Source organism: Phoenix dactylifera, chromosome 6 (assembly GCF_009389715.1).
Source record: "Phoenix dactylifera cultivar Barhee BC4 chromosome 6, palm_55x_up_171113_PBpolish2nd_filt_p, whole genome shotgun sequence".
Classification (NCBI taxonomy): Eukaryota; Viridiplantae; Streptophyta; class Magnoliopsida; order Arecales; family Arecaceae; genus Phoenix; species Phoenix dactylifera.
Genome location: NC_052397.1, coordinates 1776663 through 1795801, shown reverse-complemented (window position 1 = coordinate 1795801; position 19139 = coordinate 1776663). Strand labels below are relative to the sequence as shown.

The window sequence follows — 19139 nt, the reverse complement described above, 5'->3', positions numbered from 1 at the left end:
GAATGATCTGTTGGATCAAAAATTATAGCCGTGGATCCAACTCGATCCGATCCGAACTTCCATTGGATTGGGTCTAGATCTAAAATTGGCACAATAAGAAACCGATTGCCCCCTGACCCCATGCACTACCTGTAGCCACCTTCTTTTTTTCTATTCCTTGGCTAAATAGAGAAGCTTTATTTCTATCTTTTCTCTCTCTTCCCATCTTTCTCTCTTATTTCTCTCTCTATAATTTTTTTTCTCTACCTGAACTTTCTCTATTGAAAATTGATTGGACCTCGTAAATAAAATTTAATATATTAAAAAAAATTGATAGTATATTAGTGTGTGTATATATATTATAAATTGTTATTTATTTAATTGTCAAATTTGATAGTATATTGCAGAGAAAATATTTTATAAACATGCAGCGGTTGATAAGATCTTCGATTCATGAAATCGGATTGGGCCGTCGCATCTACCCAGAAGAACACCAAGCAATTTAGGTTCCTGAATCTCATGCTTGTCCGGAAATGGCGTCATATCTTGGTCTCATCAGTCGGTAAGGGCAAGATGAGACGGTGGACCAGAGTATTGAATTCTGGAAGAGGTGACGAGGGGATAAAGGACGAGGCTGACTCCCACCAAAAACGAAAGGAGGAGAGCTTTAATTTCAAGGTCTCTAAGCTGTTTGTTTGAAAAGAAGGTACCTACCTATTTGTGAATAAAACAAACACACAAAGCATTGAATGAAGGACATATTTTGCGCACAAACGTGAGGATTCTCCAAAAGTAATTATTTCAGATCGAGTTCAATTTTGAAGAAAAACGGCAACAACAACTGCAATAAATGATCCAAGATAACCTATGCCGAGCCGTAAATCGTTGAATAGCTACAGTACATTGCCTGACTTTAGTCGGCTTCAGCCACTAGTTGCACGAAAAAATAATTTGCAATCTCGACCATTAGATCGTATTTTACACATATTTCAAAGTACGCCAAATTCTCTTAATATACCTGCTGCACAGATTTTAAAAATATCCGCTGTGCAATCCAATGATGGATTCATAAGGAAAAAAAAAATCCTTTCTTTCGTGCAAAAGATACAACCTCTGCCGTGAGCTGTCTTGGGCCTAGGCCCAAAGCTCCGAAGACTAATTTCAAAATTGTCCAGATTAGTGGGGCCAACCTGGCCTCTTAAGATCCAATAATACGATATGTTGTGTTAGATTTGGGTCCAAACTATTAATTTCGACTAAGTCATTCTATCTCTAAATTGTCTAGATCCGATCAAGTAGTTCAAACTTCAGGTGCAACAAAAGTTGGCCTCAGTTACCCTCAATCTAACTCGTATTTGGTGATGCCCCATCTAGGTTTACCGAACCAAGATGTTCGATGTTCAATCACAACTCGAACAACCACCTTTGTTACATCATGAGGGCTATTACAACAACCTTGTTCATTGTCATCACATCATGAAAAATATGTACCAGTGTATACTGGTAAAATGCTTGGGGGCACCCTTTAGTGTACTAGTATTCAACCATCCCCCATATATTGTAGTAAGTCTCATGAGACAAATCAAAATGGTATTTCTTACTTCCGTCATACAGTTGATGAAGGCATACATATCATGCAACACTCGTTATGGCGCCCATCAAAACAAGTATGTTGAGTTGTGAAAACTTCATTCAATTAACAGAGTAGTTTAGTATTCTATAGAAGTAATTAACGAAGTACGGTGGCTCCTTTCTTTTGTTTTGTTTTGTTTTGTTTTGTTCTTCTTGTGTTATTAACACTACATATAATTTTGGTTGTCATCAATATACACCTAACCCTTTGAATCAATGCTAATCATTGTTATGAAGGGACCCATTTCATCAGTTGCCATATTTCCCTCTCAACTTTTCGTTTTCGTAACCTTGGATCAGCAATTATTAAAATTAATTTCTACTGTATGAAACTTCTTGGTTTTTAGTACTCTGTCCAGCTTATTATTTTCCGGCAAATATGATGCCCGTCTCCAAATTGGACTTCAAATCCATTTAGGCTGATGAACTGGTCTCAAAGCTCAGGAGGCTGGCTATAGCCATGGAGTTCTGGATTCGGCTCAGGCCACAGATCGCAGGTCAACTTCTTGGCAGTGTTGATGCAATGTGTGTATTTGCGGGGACGAAAAAAAATGATGACCTGATCATAGAAATGGCTATGGATAGAGTATTCATAAAATTTACCCTACTAGTATTCGAACTTATTTAAAATTCTACCATTCGAATGCATCCCAAATCCGATTAAAAATTTATTTTTATTTTTATTACACTATATAGGATCAAATTCTGAATCTTAACCTACTTAATTTTGAATTCCAAAACCTTTCCAACTTTTATAAAATTTTGCTAAATAAATTTTATTCCTGTCCGGAAGCTTAAATCATGACCAACCAGGGGCAAAATCCCCTCCCTCGGATAGCACTGATTGCTTCCTCACATTGGAGCGTACAAAAGTGGTCCTTGGCAGCATCACTCGGCTGGCTGTGGGACATGATACATAGTATATTTATGGCCATGATTGCATAAATAATAACAACGTGATGATGAAGCAAGTTGTTAAAGTCCAAAGTGGTCGCTTTAGCTTTGAATATTTTGAAAGCCTACGTACATTGCACCATGCATGGATGTATGCAATGCCTTTTGTTTTTCTCCTTTATCTATTTTCCTGCATCCCCAGTGTTCTTGAGGCACAATCAGAGAGAAACGGAGTAAATATATTGGTGAAGGAGCGTACGTTTATCAACAGAGCATGAATAAATGCGTTCAGGTCACCAATGGGCTCTGGAAACGAGGTCGGATCACTGGAGATTCGCCTGTCCCGACTGTACCCTACACCCTCCCTGAAGTCTGAGGTCGTCGCAGGGATAAACCAAAGAACCAGGGTTCAGGCCCATGATCTGCTCACATGACATCAATGGTTGAAAGTAGAGGAGAAATATCCATTCTCAAGGTGCACAACTTAATAACTTTAATTTGTTGGGAGATTGCTCATGAAATGATTATTATTATTATTATTTTAGTTAGTTGTTATCTATTTTTTGGCCAACGGTGTTGCGGACTGCATGGCTGCTTATGTGGCCAGTCATTCCGAGAGCATCATGTGGATCGGTGTGAGGGATTGCTCCGAGCACTTCGTGATCTTTTATTTTCTGATTTTATTTGGTGTATTCGTATATGTATTATATGAGAAGCCCGCCTAAGCAAAAAGAAGAAGAAGTTGGAAGTTGAATTTTTATTAATGTAGAGATCACAATCTGAGATCAAAAATTTACAATTTAACCAACCTATTCATTAAACGAATCAAAAATTCTGTTTCGAATTTGATTATTTTATTAAATATGTATTGATTTATAATGGATTGAAACAAGTTAAATTAGTTAAATGGCTGCAACCATTAATTTTAAGAGCAGATGATTCTGCCATGTAAGGTGGAATCTTTCTGTGCAGAAAGTGAAAAAAAAAAAAAAAAGCTTACCAGCATAGGATTCATTCCCAAGAGTGACTCTTTATGAATTCTATTATTATGTACTAAATTATACTTGGTTTATAAATTACTAGCAGCAGAAGATTGTTTCACCATACATTCCCCCCCCCCCCCCCCCCCCTTTCATTTCTTGTCAATTTAAAACAGGCCTGACGGAGACTTGATGCTGGGTTTGTATTCATGTACGCATGGCATTGTCCTGCATCAATTATTCTCCATGAAGCCAGGCTGAGAAAAGCCCCACCACAAGTTGTTTAAGTTGCTTGCATGACTTGTTCTTGGTGCATGTGGGAGAAACCAGCTCAAATAACTTTATCCAATCCCCCCCCCAAAAAAACAACTCAAACATAGTCCAACGATGAATTGCAGAAAAAAAGCTTTTTACTCAAAACTTCAGTCTAGATTTTATCAAGACACTATAAACTTAGTACAAATTTCTACACAAGAAGAAAGAAAGATGATTACTGCTCTCCACCTCCTGGGTAAGGAAAAGGAAAAGAAAAGAAAGTTGCAGCCATGGAGTCATGGGCAGAGGTTGCACCACCTTTAGGTCTTAGATATTCACTGGCTTGCCCTTAGATAGCATAAGTTTCAGCATAAATCATTGTTAATCATTGCATTAAAGCAAAGAGGGCCGGACAAGCATAATCCGATAGATAGATGATCTTAAAATATGGATATAGATATGTAAATGCTAAACACTAATGGACCCCAATTGGATATGCCTAATATCAAATAGTCTTCCTTGGCACAACAAACGAGGAATTGTTGTACATCTACGAGATTTGATTGGATATAACCTATTATTATCTTGTCAACTTCTTTAGTCCAATTGGTCGATCTTGGCTTGGCCAACCAACACACCAAATGGTGGATGCACCAAAAATTTCTGTCCCTTGAGAATTAAGACTCATGAATAAAAAACGCACGTCACTCTCACTGACATCTGGAGATTAAGAGGGAATAATAATTCCATTCCCACTATTAGACAATCTATTTATCTCAACGTTTGAAGCAGGTATTGACAGCTTATAAATAAAAGTTTTTTGTGGGTAGAATACAAAAAGGGCGAGCGAGAAGATCGCCAATCATCTTCTAAGATGCATGCAATCTTTTGCTTCTATTCCTCAACTTTCCGGGTTTCGTGCCTTACTTTGTCCAGTTTTCACATTAGGGAGGTATTACATTATGGCGCCACTTGGTAGCAATGATTGAGGGGACTACAGGAGGGTGTGAATATATGAATATTTTAATATTTACATACTATCAATCCGATCGTTTGAGACATCAAATCCAAGAACTATAATGGATTTCCCTACGGAATCTCTGAAAACAAAGCTTGGAAGAAGAAGAAGGTGTCCTTGGGGAGAGATTTTCTTTTCTTTTCTTTTCACAACGTTCTATTTACTAGAAATGCATTGCTTATGTAACCGGACAAACCATCTAATCACACACTAATTAAGGTATCTGGCAGCTAATCCCCCCAGGGAAGATTGCCCAACAATTGCAACCTTTTTCGTCCATCAAGAGGCTCTTCGTTTTCTACGTGAAAAGCATTGTATTATTACTTGGATGTTGGATATATACCTCCATTCCTCCCTGACTTGACCAACTATGATTAATATATACTATGAAATACACTGCTTGCTTTACATAGAGTACGATTCACATGAACCAGGGAAGGCAGGGAGAGAAGAAAGAAACAGAAAGAAGAAGAAGAAGAAGAAAGGAGGAAAGAAAACCTTGCGAAAGCCTTTTGTTGTCAGATCAAATCCAGCTCGAGCATTGTCACAGAACACAATAATACATGACCAACCAGCTCGCGCCACTAAACAGTAGAGAGCGCGAGACGAAGCAACCAAAAACCAAACAAGGTAATCGATTACAAGCGAGGAGAGTTTAAAAGCTGAGACGTAGGAGAATAAGAAGTAGAGACGCAGCTACGGTGTGACGAGTGGTTTCCATTGCCATTATGAGCATATACATCTCATCAGACTCTAAGCAAATATACACTGAGCTCGGGACCAGTATTGCCATCGGGGTTGATCATGTAGAAGGCCTCGGAGTCCTTGGATCCCACCACCCGCTCGAACCTTGCCCTCATGTACATAATATCTCCGTCGGGGTCGTCCCCCGGCAGGACTCCGGCCCCCATGGACACCGGCTCGAGGGCTCGCAGCACCTTCCAATCGGCCGGGCCGCACTCGCGCCGCACCGCGTACCCGCACTTCCTGCCGTTGCAGTACGCCCGCCACATCGGCTCCTCCAGGAGACCAGCTCTTGGCGTCGTCTTCTCTTCTTTCCGCTCGCACTCCAGCGCGATCCTCGCGAGTCCCGACGCCATCTCGCGCACGAGGGTGCTCGTGGGCGTCGCGAGCTCGATGAGCACCGCCGGGCACGATCGGGCATCCACCTGGAAGGCCAGGTTGACATGCCCACGGCGGTGCCCGAAGAGGGTGCCCGTCAAGACCGGCCGGTTCCAACGGCCGGGGATCGCGGCGGTCAAAACCGACCGGAGCCTCGAAACGGCGGCCTCCGCCGCGGAAGAAGCTTTCTTCTTCGCCTCCTCATCCCCTACCATCCTATCTCCGTCACTTCCCCTTCTTATCCGTTGGAAGGGTATCTTGGAGGAGGAGGAGGAGGAGGAGGAGGAGGAGGGCTCGTGAGAAGTTCTCGCCATGATTGTTTTCATTCGAGGTACGAGCAGGAGTGAGGAGGGGTTAAACTGTTAAAGGGAAAAACTAGAGGAGCATGGATTTGAATGATTAAAGAGAGCAAGGACGAGAAAAAGGAGATCGGAGATTCCTTTATGACGTCTGTTTTCTGGACGTGGGCTCATTAATTCCATGCTTCTAGTCCTTTTTTGTCAGCCACTGCTTGTGTAGGCCTCCTCTGATACTGGGACCGGGGATTGCACCAGAATCCTGACAAAAGTAGGAGTGGGGGGGGGGTGGTGGCCAGACCCACCAAACTGTTATCAGGAAAACAATGGAGGAGGGGAGGGAGACGACGGTGAAAGTGAGATGAGAGTGTTGCTGTGGGTCACCTTGGGATGGGAATTGGTCCCGGCCGCACTGGTGGAGAAAGGGAAAGGGCAGCCTTGACTGCACTGAAGGACTGCATCGGGAACTGCTAAAGAGCTGCTCAGGGCACACCATGGTGCCATCCTATGAGGTGTCTTTCTTTCACCGCAAGCAAATTTAGCATGGGATACTGTCGGATCCTATGTTGGGATCGAGGATTTTGGATATAATTTATTCGGGAGAGCGACCCAGATATGAGAATATTCTTCCTGCTTGCGAGCGTAGAATAAAACCACACCTTCGTCCAGTCCAAACAAGTAGGTTGCAAGAAAAAGTGGGTCACTTCCAATCATCTAAAGGGGATCACGCCCCAATAATTCCTTCGAAAAAAAATTTAAAACCCCCCGCGAAGTAGGTTAGAGGGAAAGTGGGTTACTTCCAATCATCCAAAGGGGATCACGTCCCAATAATTCCTTTCTTTTTTGTTAAAAAAAAAAACACTCTGTCAAGCTCTCTCTCTCTCTCTCTCTCTCTCTCTCTCTCTCTCTCTCTACCTTCTATCAGAAAGGAGCGATGGTTTTTTTTTTTTCAAATAAAAAAAATAAGTAGGAATGGCGTTCCAAAACAGCTGAGTCCTTGCTCGCTGCAACTAGTACCAGTCCGGTTCCCTGGGACTGGTACTAATTTTCTACATTGAATGGTCTCACTGGTGTTGCCGCCTGGGTTGTCACAATGACAGCGAGAGTTTTCACTCTGAAATTTTCATTTGCTACAATTATAGATGCTTTCGTTTCGCCATACGGTTTTTTTAAAATCACTATTTTGGCCTAGAAGAATTAAGAACGAGCTGGTAGATACTACGGCATCATAGGTTGGTGAGATGAAAGCTTTCTTTGGCGCCGCTGAATAATGCTGAGCTTATTCTGATAACAATACTAAAAATAAAGTAATTAGTTGTTGGGCAAACATTACAAGATTACAGCCACCGTATGAGCCACACCAGCAGCAGATAAGCTTCATTCAACTCCAACATCAATTAAAGAGTCACAAGACTTTTTACCCTGCTCCATGTACAATATATGCTCACAACTCTAGGAAAGAATCAAGTTTCAACAAAAGCACCGCAAAACTTAAAACGAAGAATAGGAGGAAATGCATGAAATCTAATGAATGTGGTTTGCATTGATGTCAGGCCACCTGCCCTTGAACTATGTTAACAAGCTGAGCTTCAAATTTAGCATAAAATCACCAAGCAGTTTTAATATAGCAGAAGTCAACAAAATTGTTACCGCATAAGAAAAGATATACACTGGGATGTCCAAAACCTGTTCAAGGTGGATGTTACCGTCTCATGATACCAAAATGCTTCCACTTTAAATTTATGTTGGTCAGGTAAGTAACACAAATGGGTATTCAGGAGATATGTTAAGGGTCGAAATAAAACAAATATAGTCCCAGAAAAAAAAAAGGATAAAAAAGGAGCAATAATTTATCAAAATTGGCAAAAGCATGAGCTTTCTTAGTTCCTTGTAAGGAAAAAATAAATCATGACCCCAAAAAGACATACTTGGGATTTTTCCTTAAGCAAAACAGATGAATTCAAGCATATGGTTAATAATACCCATTCGGATTCTCCTTGCTTCGAATTAGAGGGACTCCATCTTCTCTCCAAATAATTCGCTCTTCGCACAATGCTGAAACCACCTCCACATAGATTCGATGCTCCTGAAATAGCAAATAGCCATGTGAAATGTCCAAAAAGGAGGAGTAAGGGGAAAAGAACTGCTACTGTTTTCCAATAAAATATATATGAATGCATGAATTTACAAACTTAAGTCTGATCGGTACAAACAAATACAATACCAGCTGAAGGACTCTTGCAGCCAACTGCTCTGCAGTATCATTTGCCAGGACAGGTACAACCCTCTGAGCTAGGATGCGACCAGTGTCATAATGTTCATCTACAAAGTGAACTGTGGGGCCAGAATATCTACAAGTTGGAGAAATTTGGTTATCATTTAAAAGACGAGAAAGTTGAAGCGCATCTACCTTTTATTGGAGGCAGAAGAAAGGGACGAATAATGATTACTCTCAATTAATTGAAGTTAATGCACTTAACTGAGAGTAAACAAGTACAGAGAGGTGATTCTTGATCCAATGCAACGTAAGATGGCAGCAATCAGGAGTTAAAAACTACCACTTTATTGGTTTAAGCATTTTGATTTGCAAAGAAAATAGAGACTACCCTGTTAGCATCAGAAACGATGCTAGTGAGCTTCACCATGCAGCAAAGAAAAGTTAATAGTGTCTTTGAGCAGAACATCCTTCGTAGCTTGTTACAAAGCACAACAAACTCAACGAAGTCCCGCTTACAAAGACCATCATGTGTACTCCAATAACTCTCACTGGATTTTTCCCCCAATGCCTAATGGAACTAACCCAGTATCCTATCTCAAGAACAGCTAATGCTTCCTAGTGTCGAAATATTATAGGAAAGTCTAAATCCACTATTTCTAGATTCTTTCTGTCCCTACATCATAAACACAAGCCAGGATGTTTTAAATTTATATAATGTATGCGCAATAAAAGTCATATAATAGAAACAGATGCTGGTGAAGGAGGGGAGAGGGGCAGGGATTATAATTGTGAATTATCAGAAAAAACTCAACCAGGATGCTCCATGAAGAAAAGGGGACATTGTAGATTATTCAATGTAATATATAACTGGAGGAGCTGCATATTCTTTAACATATTTTTACTATGCATCTATCTCCTAATAAATCTTATGAGAATAGAACCTGTAAAATCCATTATCATAACTACAGATATAATCTTTGATCTAGAAGACATACACCCTCAGTACATTCTCCCTGTATGCATTAGATGTAAGAAAAAAATACCATGCTCAGCCCTGACATGTAGTGGAAAGACGGGCCAGAGTGGAGAGAACAGACATCCTTCGTAAAGAAAACTTTACAAAGCCAACTTGATCAATGCAACTTGACATGAGTTAATACCTCATATCCATTTTAGTTGCACTTAATTTCATTGGCATGTAACACAAAGTTACCTGCAAACCTTCAATCATCGCTTATGCTCGCCTCTAGCCCAAGAAGAATGGAATTGTAAATCTACTCAACTTTCAGGTGCAGGGTAGGTGTCATGCAGGCATATCAACCAATTCTTATTTGACCCGTCAAGTTCAATGGGCCTTGCAGGCCAAAACCTTTATTAGTCTTACATGTTTAAAGTGGCCAACATTATGCTATTTCTTCACCTGTGCAGCAGAAGTGAGCTACATGATAACAATTTATCTAATTGATCTTAGCATATAAAGGTTAATCTTAAAGGGACCCGCACAAGATTACAAAATAATGAGCGTATCATCTCAGACATGAGGAAGAACTCTCAGAATAGTCAATCAACCTTCATGTATACATTCTCTACAAAATTAAATAAATAGTTCCTGTTCTTTATCAAGGTGAATTACTTAAAGCACTTAGTGAAACTGTCGTGCTAAAGTCACAAATTGTTCTCACCCAAACAAAAAATTATTTGCCCACATTGCCAACACTAATATTAATTTACATAATGCATCTCTAACCCAATTTTATTTCTAAAATATGACCATCATGGTCAGTTTGAATATAATTATCATGGTGAATTCAGATATAAGACAGCTTTCTCTTGCATACTAGATGTGGCAGTTTTCTAATAAATTGCTTGAGATAAAGTCACAATGCAGATAAAAAGGCAAGTAAGCATATTGAAGATTTTAATAACAACAAACTTGTTGTCAGAAGGATGATCAAAGTGAAGGAATTAATAAGCTTACTAAAACTACTTGATGCAAACCATGGACAAATATGGAAGGAAATTAAAAATTTTCATAGATATAGCTCTGCTCTTTAAAGATTAGAGTACAAGTCTATAAGAAACTACCGCACCTAGCCCCAGATGCAATGACAGCTTTATGCACCTTTAAACCATAAAATCCTTTGCCCCCAAAAGCAGGAAGAAGAGAAGGATGAATATTTAATATAGATCTTGGATACGCCCGAACCAATTCAACGGGTATAAGTTTTAAGAAACCAGCAAGAAGAATAAAGTCGACCTCAAAATTCCTGTCAGCAACAAAGAATGTTATAATATAATTCAGATAGAGCATAGAACTTAGATTTAGGTATTACAGAATTCAAGCATATAAAAGTAGAAATGCGTGCAAAGATAAGACATGCTATCGGACTTTTATAACAAGAGGAGTATTACCTAAGTATTAACTAAATAATATTGGCCATTTTTAAGTTACCAACATTACCAAATTTCATTGTGCGCGTGTGTAATGTGATATGACTAATTAGCCAACCTCACAGCAGTGAGGCAGTTGTTGGCCATTGATTTGTTTGGGAAAAACCAGTCATGGTTCCATAATAGAGTGCATATGTTGTTGTGAATATTTTCTGGAAGCGTTGCACCTAATGTAGTCTAGCATGTCTACAAGTTACAACCATTGATTTTTAAAATTACAATTTGTTAAGAATTAATCCAAAAGATTAACTAATGGGCAGCAATATTATAATATATGGCCTCCGGATAGATTATCCCTCACAATATAAGTAATGTGAATATGTTGAGCTTGAGGTAAGTTCTGGTCCATATTTTACCTTCATGGGGCTAGTTTTTGAGCTTGGCCTCTTCAAAAAAATTGCATATGCTAGGTCCACGTCTGACTAATGACATATAAATAAAAAAGACCATATACATGTTATATGGCAACATAATATAAATGTACCTACTAGAAACAAGCTGGTTGACTGATGCACTGCCCAGGTGGTCCATCAAAGACCAAGGATACACCCAGAAAATAACGAATTCTTTTAGTATGTGCTTTCAAGAGGTGCACAAGTTAAAAAAGGAAAATGAAATAAAATCTGGTAAGTAATAGACTAACGACGTGTTATACGGCAAACATAATATAAACATACCTCCTAAATGCAAGTTGTTCAACTAATGCAAAACCCAGATGTTAGATCGAACACCAAGGATAATGAGTGGTCCACAAGTCAAAAATAGGAAAATGAAATACAGCTAACTAATAGAACAAACTGAAATGTAACTGGAGGTTGTTATGTAATGTGATTATTAAATATCACTGAGCTTTCAACTAAATGATACATTTACAAGTTGTGTTTCACATTATGGATCAAATTGGTGAGATAAATCAGCTTAGCAATGATAATGAGTGGATATGATAAGAGGGCAGACAGAGTTCAAAAAGGATTAAAGTGTAAGGGCTGAAATGATAACCATAGAAGATAAAGTGATAATAAACCATCTGACTAGACACAACCTTGTGAGGGAAGGCTCTAAGTATAGGTTCAAGAGATGAAGAAAAAGAAGGTCAAAAAAGACTTGAAGAGAGGTAATAAATGATTTTAGGCACCTCCCAGTTAAAAGGGGTTGGCATTGGCTATAAAACTCTCAGACAATGCCATACTTAGGGGATATCGCCTGTTGTTTTTACCTATGTTATATAACTCTAATCTCAATAATGCCTGGTATTTTTCATAATCATATAGAAAAAGTATTATTCCAACTATTTACGCTCGTGTACACCAACCCTCTTCATATTTCTTCCATGAGTATCATGCTTAGTTATTAATTTTCTAATTCGACTGCTTTTTAAAACTCAAAACTATATGACGGCTTTCAGCTTTTGACAACTAAACTAGCTGAACATCATAGAACGTATGCTAGGTACTCCAATATCATATCCTTAAACCTTTCTTGGATACATATGCCTAGAAAAGTTTAAATTTAAGATTCAGTAGTGCAGCACCTGTAGGTGGTTTTCTTTTCTTCTTTTCTTTCTTTCTTACTTTCTGCCCTTTGTTGATTATGATAATGCATCAGTTTATGTGTGATAATATATGAGAGCACAAATACAAGCATGAATACCAAGAGTAAATTCACCTTAAAGTAGAGACAAGATCAACTGGCGACAGCCCCTCAGGTGTGGATTTGCTCTTGGGAAACAGAATAACTGGGATTTCATTATCTCTTGCATGTTCAGCACCTCCACAACCTGTCAAGCACTTGCAACAAACCTAGGGTAGTGATTCTCTAAGCCAAAGAATAAAAAGTTGTTGCTTAATTTAATTAAATAAAACAGCAACAATTTCATTTCCTTTAAAGGACTGGAAGTAATCAGAGAAGAACATACTAGGCTTATCTGTGACCAAAACTGTAACATGCCCATAAACTGATCCCTCTACTGTGGCCTCATGGATGGCCCTAAAGTTTGAACCTCCACCAGAGACAAAAACTGCAAGTCTTTTCCTTCGAAGAGGAGTTCCTGAGCCATCTTCAGTCTCAACAGAGCTTTTATTTTCCTGAATAGTGTTTCTGCACTCAAAATCTCCCTTGCTCCTCTCTGCCTTATGCGATGCCAGCTTTGAAGCAAAACAGGATTTCTCAAGACTTAGTTCCCAGTATGGAATAGAACATGAAGAAACCACACTTTGAGATGGCGATCTTAAGGTTGACAGTCCATATTGCCTTCTGGTAATATTTGTGCCAGAAGAAACCTGAATTCCCAAAGTCGAGCCTAGAGCTTCCATTGGATCAATGATAAATATGTGCCAACCAGAAGCCCTTCTCTATACAAGTGCCCTGTTATTGTACTTCTAGGGTAAAAGAGGACCATTGAGGCAACATATAAGAGGCAATTATTAGTCCCACAGTCGAATCATACTCCCAGATTGTTTAGAGCATCCAAGATTAATAAGAACAAAATAACTACCACTTGAACTATCATATGTCAACAATAGACGTTAGCAAACACTCAACTGGGTTGTTGTGGGAAGGTCGGGAGCAAATCAGGTCTCAACAGTTTCATGTCTTCCAATTTGAACTTGATATCTTGAAGTTCTATAAAATCCAAGTATATATGATATTCATATTAGCACAGCGTTTAACTTTTCGTAGCATTATTTTGTGTTCACCATCATGTGATAATTCAAATTTCTATACAATTTTAAAAAGAAAAAGGAAAAAAAACAAGCATTTAGAAAGTTTTAGTATTTTAAAGATCTAAAAGTTTGCAGTACTATCACTGCCCATTATGAATCAAGAATTCACGAGAAAAACATGAACATCATAATTAATTTGAGAACCATCCTCACAATCACCCAAGCCTTATTTCCTATAGAACCAGAGTAAGCTATAATCAAATTAATAAAAACATAATTTAGCCAAGAAACTTTTTGAAATTGAGAAGTTATTTGGGATTAAATTCAATAATTTTAAAACTGGACTGGAAAACGAACTGGAGCAGTTATTTGGGATTTGAAGGAACAACAGAACAAATGAATATTTTCTTTTCTCAGTATTTTTTCAGAAAGAAAAAGAAAATAACCAAAAGAAAAAGAAAAAAGAAACCGAGGAAATGTTTATAGGGAAGTAGAGAATGATGGAGGAAGACTGCGGACAAGGAAAAGGTATTCGAAGGAGAGAAGAAACAAATGAACCCAATCCCAATGAATCAAATAAAAGGGAGATGGGAGAGGACGGGATCGGTGTGTACCTTCAGCGATGAGTTTGAGGTGCTGATCTGGCGTCTTCTTGTCCTCTTGTTCGAAGCCAGCCGGGGCCGCAGGTGGGTTGGGCACAGGGATTCGAGTGGCCGGATGGGTGGAGACTAGGATTTGGCGAAAGGAGGCGGCGATGAGTCGAACTAAGGCTGCAAATGGGTCGGGCCAACCCGTGACCCAACCCGCATAGACCCGGCCCGACCCAAATTTTAGGACCCGCGGGTCCGGGTCGGGTCCTAAAATTGGACCCGAACCATTTTCTGGGTCAGGTCTGGTTTACTGAATCTGGACCCGATTGACCCGAACGACCCGAAGAGAATGAGCAAAACAGAAGGAAACCCAAACGCCGAGCTCTCAAGCTTTTGGATTAAACTCGGGACAGGTATAGCAGCAAGAAAGCCAGAGAAGCAGACCCAAGATGGTTTCTTTAATGAATGGGAGCTATCTCAGGTATGTTCTTGTGCCAGAAGAAGAAGAAGAAGAAGAAGAAGAAGAAGACAGGAGCTCCACACAGTTGTGCTCTGCTTCAGAATCTCTTGGGCCCCGAAAAGAGAGAGAGAGAGAGAGAGGACTGCTGGTTTGAGTTGGAAAGAAGGTGGCTTGTCTAAGGACCAGAAATCATGCTAAGGAGGTGGCTTTAACAGCACTGAGTTGGTGGTAATGGAAACAGAAAAAGAGAAACAAAATAAGGATAAAGGTTGCACAAAGCCACCTAAAATCCAGCAAAAGCTCAGAGAAATGAGTTTGCTTTGTGATAACAAGCAAGAGAGTCTCTTCTTTTTTTTGTGCGGGTGGTGGTACTATTGGTCGTTTTTAAGTGAATTTATGGCAGGTTTTCAAGGCAGACAGGAAGGAGATATGGGTTTCTTAGGGGCTTGTTAGCTTGCTCCCATGGCCTTATTCTTCTCTAAGGGATGGGAAATGCCAGCCAATGAGGAGGAAAAGCCCTAAGGAGAGTAGGGTTCAAGTGTGGAAGGATAGCAACAAGCATAGGTTCACAGAATCCGAAGGAACCTCGGCCTGTCAGGATTCTCTCTTGATCTATTACACTGTTGATACTTCTGGTGTCTCGGTAGCTGGCTTTTTTTTTCCTTCTGTTTTTTGGTTTTTGTTTCTTTTAACTTTTGAAGGGAGAAAGTGAGGGAACACTGAACTACATATGGGTCATGTGCCAGTTTTCTGCAATGGAATTGGATTTTGGAAGAAGGTCTAGGATTTTTTTTGTCCTCCTAAGAGGGGAGCAGGGAGACACCAAGTTCCGTCCAATCAGTCATATAGATAAAAAATAGTGTGATATGAAATTTGAGACTTAGTAAGTCATGGGTCATCTGTTTTGACTAGAGGTCAATTGCAAGTCTTTCAAATTCATGGGTCACCCAGCACCTCATAATTATGATATGACCAAATTAGATTTGCCCAGATTCTTTTTCAAAAGCACAAAAATTAGCAACCGACCCGGACCCGACAGGACCCGACCTAATCTTCAACCGGGTCGGGTCTGGGTCCAAAATCAGGACCCGAACAAAAAATTGGGTCGGATCGGGGTCACTCAGGACCCGACCCGACCCATTTGCACCCCTAAGTCAAACTGTCAAAGCCTTGGCACTTGGACTCAAGAGGTGAATTAGGGTTTGATTAGTCGAAAACGTCAGCCCCAAGATAAACCAAATAAAAATTGAGCCTTCCATGGATCGATGCTTATCTCCTTACTTTCTGTAAACGGCAATATCTCGATGCTTATCCCCTTACTTTCTATAGATCATGGTACGTTGTACCCTCTCCAAGTCCTAATAATCGACTCAAAATTTGCATGATACGGTCGGGATTAATAAACATTACTCAGTCGTTCGTGCATGCCTTCCGTGTTGAATCACACGGCCATTCATATAAAGCAATAAACGATGCCCAAATCAAAAAAAATTCCGATCCACCATAAAAGTACCAGAAATAATAGAAAACATAAGAAATTCTCAAAATAAATCCCTAAATCGACATCGTATGATCCATATATCAAATAAAAAGCTCACCTTTCGGAAGTGAAACATCCTTTGATTTCCCGACAATATCCATCGGCTCCAATCTCGATTAGACACCGCCGTCCCCCACCCCCCACCAAAAAAAAAAAAATCAAAATCTAGCGACTCTTCGCCTCTCAACAATCTCCGATCGATTGAAGAACCACTAGGGTGGACAAATTGGGGGAAAATAGGAATGGGGAAAAAAGAAACGATAAAGAACAGGATCTAAGATCCAATCGATGAAATTATAGTGAATTCCAACGATCCGAAGGGAATTTAGAATGAGAAAATCCCTCAAAAATCGAGGGGAGGAGGAAGACTGACCTCAAGACACCTGGCTTTTTTATATGTAAATTCCTTTTGGGAGCTAATTAGAGACCTACTGTCAGAACCCATGAATCCAGCGTTATGAGCCCGACTCAACAACTATCATGTTAGCAATCAAAGCTAAATACGTTTATCATAACCAAAAGCAACAATTAAAATTACACTTCCTATTGTTTGACGGTCTCGCCATTCCGACACTCTCCAGATTCAGGTTCCGATAGAATTCAAGGGTCCAAATCATGACTTGTGATCTTTTCCGTTCTCCCTCCATTCCAATTTTGATAAATTCAAGATCATATCAATCTCCGAACGCTTAGCATATGCATCTCGATGGTTCAAATTAACAAACAAGCATAAAATTAAAAAAAAATAAGAATCGAAACTATGAGGCATTACAAGGTTCCAGAAAATCCAGCAAAACTGCCCACCAGGGATTACATTAACACGAAGAACAATATACCAATTGAATAAGTAAAAAAAAAATACATCAAGATTCAGGTTCTTGGAGCAAATTCGAATGTGAAAACCCGCAATCATAATGAATTCGAAAAAGGCACAAATTGGGGATCAAAAGCACAGAAAAAAGATATTAGTAAGAAAAAGACGAAGGAATCCGCGAACCCTCATCAAGATCGCTTCAGAATACCTTGGGAGAGGAAGCATGACCTGAATTGAGGGCAGGATTCCGCTCAGCGGCACCAGATTAGGGTTTGACGAAGATTAGAGGAAGCGATAGAAGAGGTTTTAGGGTTTAAAGGGCCGGTCTCCTCGCGCAGCACGCACCGGGAAGCGCTTAATTTTAACCCGGGGTGCTGACGTTATATTCACAGAGTCCGGCTTTAGGATTCGTGACATCAGGGAGCGGCGGGAGGGTGGAGCTTTAGGAGTCGTGAACAGCTGATTTCCGCCGTTGGACTCCGACTCCGACTCCTCCGACTCTGACTCCGACTCTAACATCTTCATATTTTTCACATAAGGGATAAACTAACGGCTAAATCCTATTAGGTCATGAAATTCTAGACTTCAAACATAACTTGTTTTGGGGTTTAAGAATCCTGACAGGGGACTCATTTATTATTTAGATTTACAAATTATCAGGCCTAATATGAGTTTAATTGCCGAATTCAAAAAATACTATAGCAAAATTTGTTGAACTTAAATGCCCGCTGATCTCAAGGATGAAGTTTATCATGAGAGCTTCGCATGATAGAATAATGGGTTTATGCATTTATTATTTACCAATAGCTAAAGGAATTATTCTAGCCCCTTAAAATTTTATTGGGTTAGGTTTATCATCCTAGTAGCATTAAAAATTTGCAAGTGGATAATGTTATTTCTTTCGATTTTTTCCTCTTTTTTTGAAAGGTATTTTTCTATTTTTTTAATTAATAGAAGATGTTGTTTGTCCAAAAGATTAAAAGACATGTTATGGTTTGTCTTATGCTCATATAATGGCTTGCACTATATGGTAGTTCCTGTAAAACAGAATATTAGCTACTCAAATAGTGAATAATAAACGACAAAAGTTGCTAAATATTTTAAAAATTATTAAACTTTGCCCTTTTTAATATAGTATCATGAAAATATGGTAAGTTTACTATAAAAACTGATGCTAAAACAATATATTCTATTGTTCATAATGAATCAGGTGATGATCATGATGAGAATGATGATGATTTATATAGTTTTAAAAAAAATATAGTGCGACACGATAACTTATATTTTTGGTTACAAATATAATTTATGATCTATGAAAATACCCAAAGATTGTTGAGAAAATTGGAGAGAGATGCTACAATGCACGAGGATATTGTGCTTGTTTAACCAGAAAGTTATAATTTGAATGTTTACAAAGCCCACAAGCTAATAAGGCCTAGAGGCACGATTTTTTTTTTCCTTTTGAGAAAAGCAAAATCAAAGGATTCATTGTTTTATCATCAGTGATTGAGTGAGTAGATTAATTCATGCTTGGACCATTGCTAGCATGACTGAGCATGGTCTGAGGGAGCACTGAATGCCTGGCTTGTAACCTTCATAAAAATTGTGCACATTAGAAAGGAACTCTATAGCTCTTTAATGAGAAGATTAAGTGTTCAACTGTTGTTATGTTGCATAGGCTAGCAAGTTTCTTCAAAGCAGGGAGTTCAGATTCTCTAAAATGAATGACAAGATTAGCAGAGCATGCAACTTGCATCAAAATTGGTCTCCTATTCGTTTGGCGGGGTTAGGGTTTTCTAACCTTATACAACATACCGCAATACTTCTATAAGGTGATTTGCAATATTCCGGCTTTTTAAGATTTTAGTAGTCTTTAATTTTCTGTATACAAGTTTAAAACCTTAAGAAATGTAGTGCCTTGGCATATCGTCCCTACATTGCATGTGGGGCTCCTGAACGCCATGCAATAAAAAATAGACTCTCGACCACCTCAGTCGCCTAAAAATTGAGCCGGCCCTGCCTACTGCATTCGCAAATGTCATCCGCAGTGTTGGTTTCTCTGTTCATGCGGCGGCGTTGACCTGGGTGGGTTTACGCGGTGGGTGTCCAAAATCATCACGGTGCTAACATCACCAATCGCTCATGATGGAATTTTATGGCAGTGGGATGTCATCGTAAAATTCGGTTCACAAATGAAAAACGGAGACAAAAATAAAATTGCTATGGG

At 39.3% G+C, this 19139-nt stretch overlaps 2 protein-coding genes across 10 annotated transcripts; both read right to left on the bottom strand.

Annotated features, from left to right (window-relative positions):
• Window positions 1–5244: 5244 nt before the first annotated feature.
• On the bottom strand, window positions 5245–6425 carry LOC103714066 (protein MIZU-KUSSEI 1-like). Its single transcript, XM_017844477.3, has one exon. It carries the CDS (start codon window positions 6204–6206, stop codon window positions 5505–5507), a length of 702 nt encoding a protein of 233 aa, XP_017699966.2. The 5' UTR covers window positions 6207–6425; the 3' UTR covers window positions 5245–5504.
• Window positions 6426–7852: 1427 nt separating this feature from the next.
• Window positions 7853–17275, bottom strand: LOC103714020 (phosphoribosylglycinamide formyltransferase, chloroplastic). 9 transcript variants are annotated; one of them, XM_008801117.3, is made up of 7 exons: window positions 17121–17275; window positions 13387–13467; window positions 12761–13223; window positions 12511–12622; window positions 10485–10661; window positions 8401–8527; window positions 7853–8262 (listed from the first exon to the last, which is right to left on the bottom strand). In XM_008801117.3, exons 3-7 carry the CDS (start codon window positions 13155–13157, stop codon window positions 8149–8151), a joined length of 927 nt encoding a protein of 308 aa, XP_008799339.1. In that variant the 5' UTR covers window positions 13158–13223; window positions 13387–13467; window positions 17121–17275; the 3' UTR covers window positions 7853–8148. The 9 variants fall into 9 exon arrangements, with proteins under 9 accessions (XP_008799339.1, XP_008799341.1, XP_008799342.1 ...); XM_008801119.4 differs by having other exon boundaries at window positions 12761–13220; XM_008801120.4 differs by having other exon boundaries at window positions 17141–17274.
• Window positions 17276–19139: the final 1864 nt, after the last annotated feature.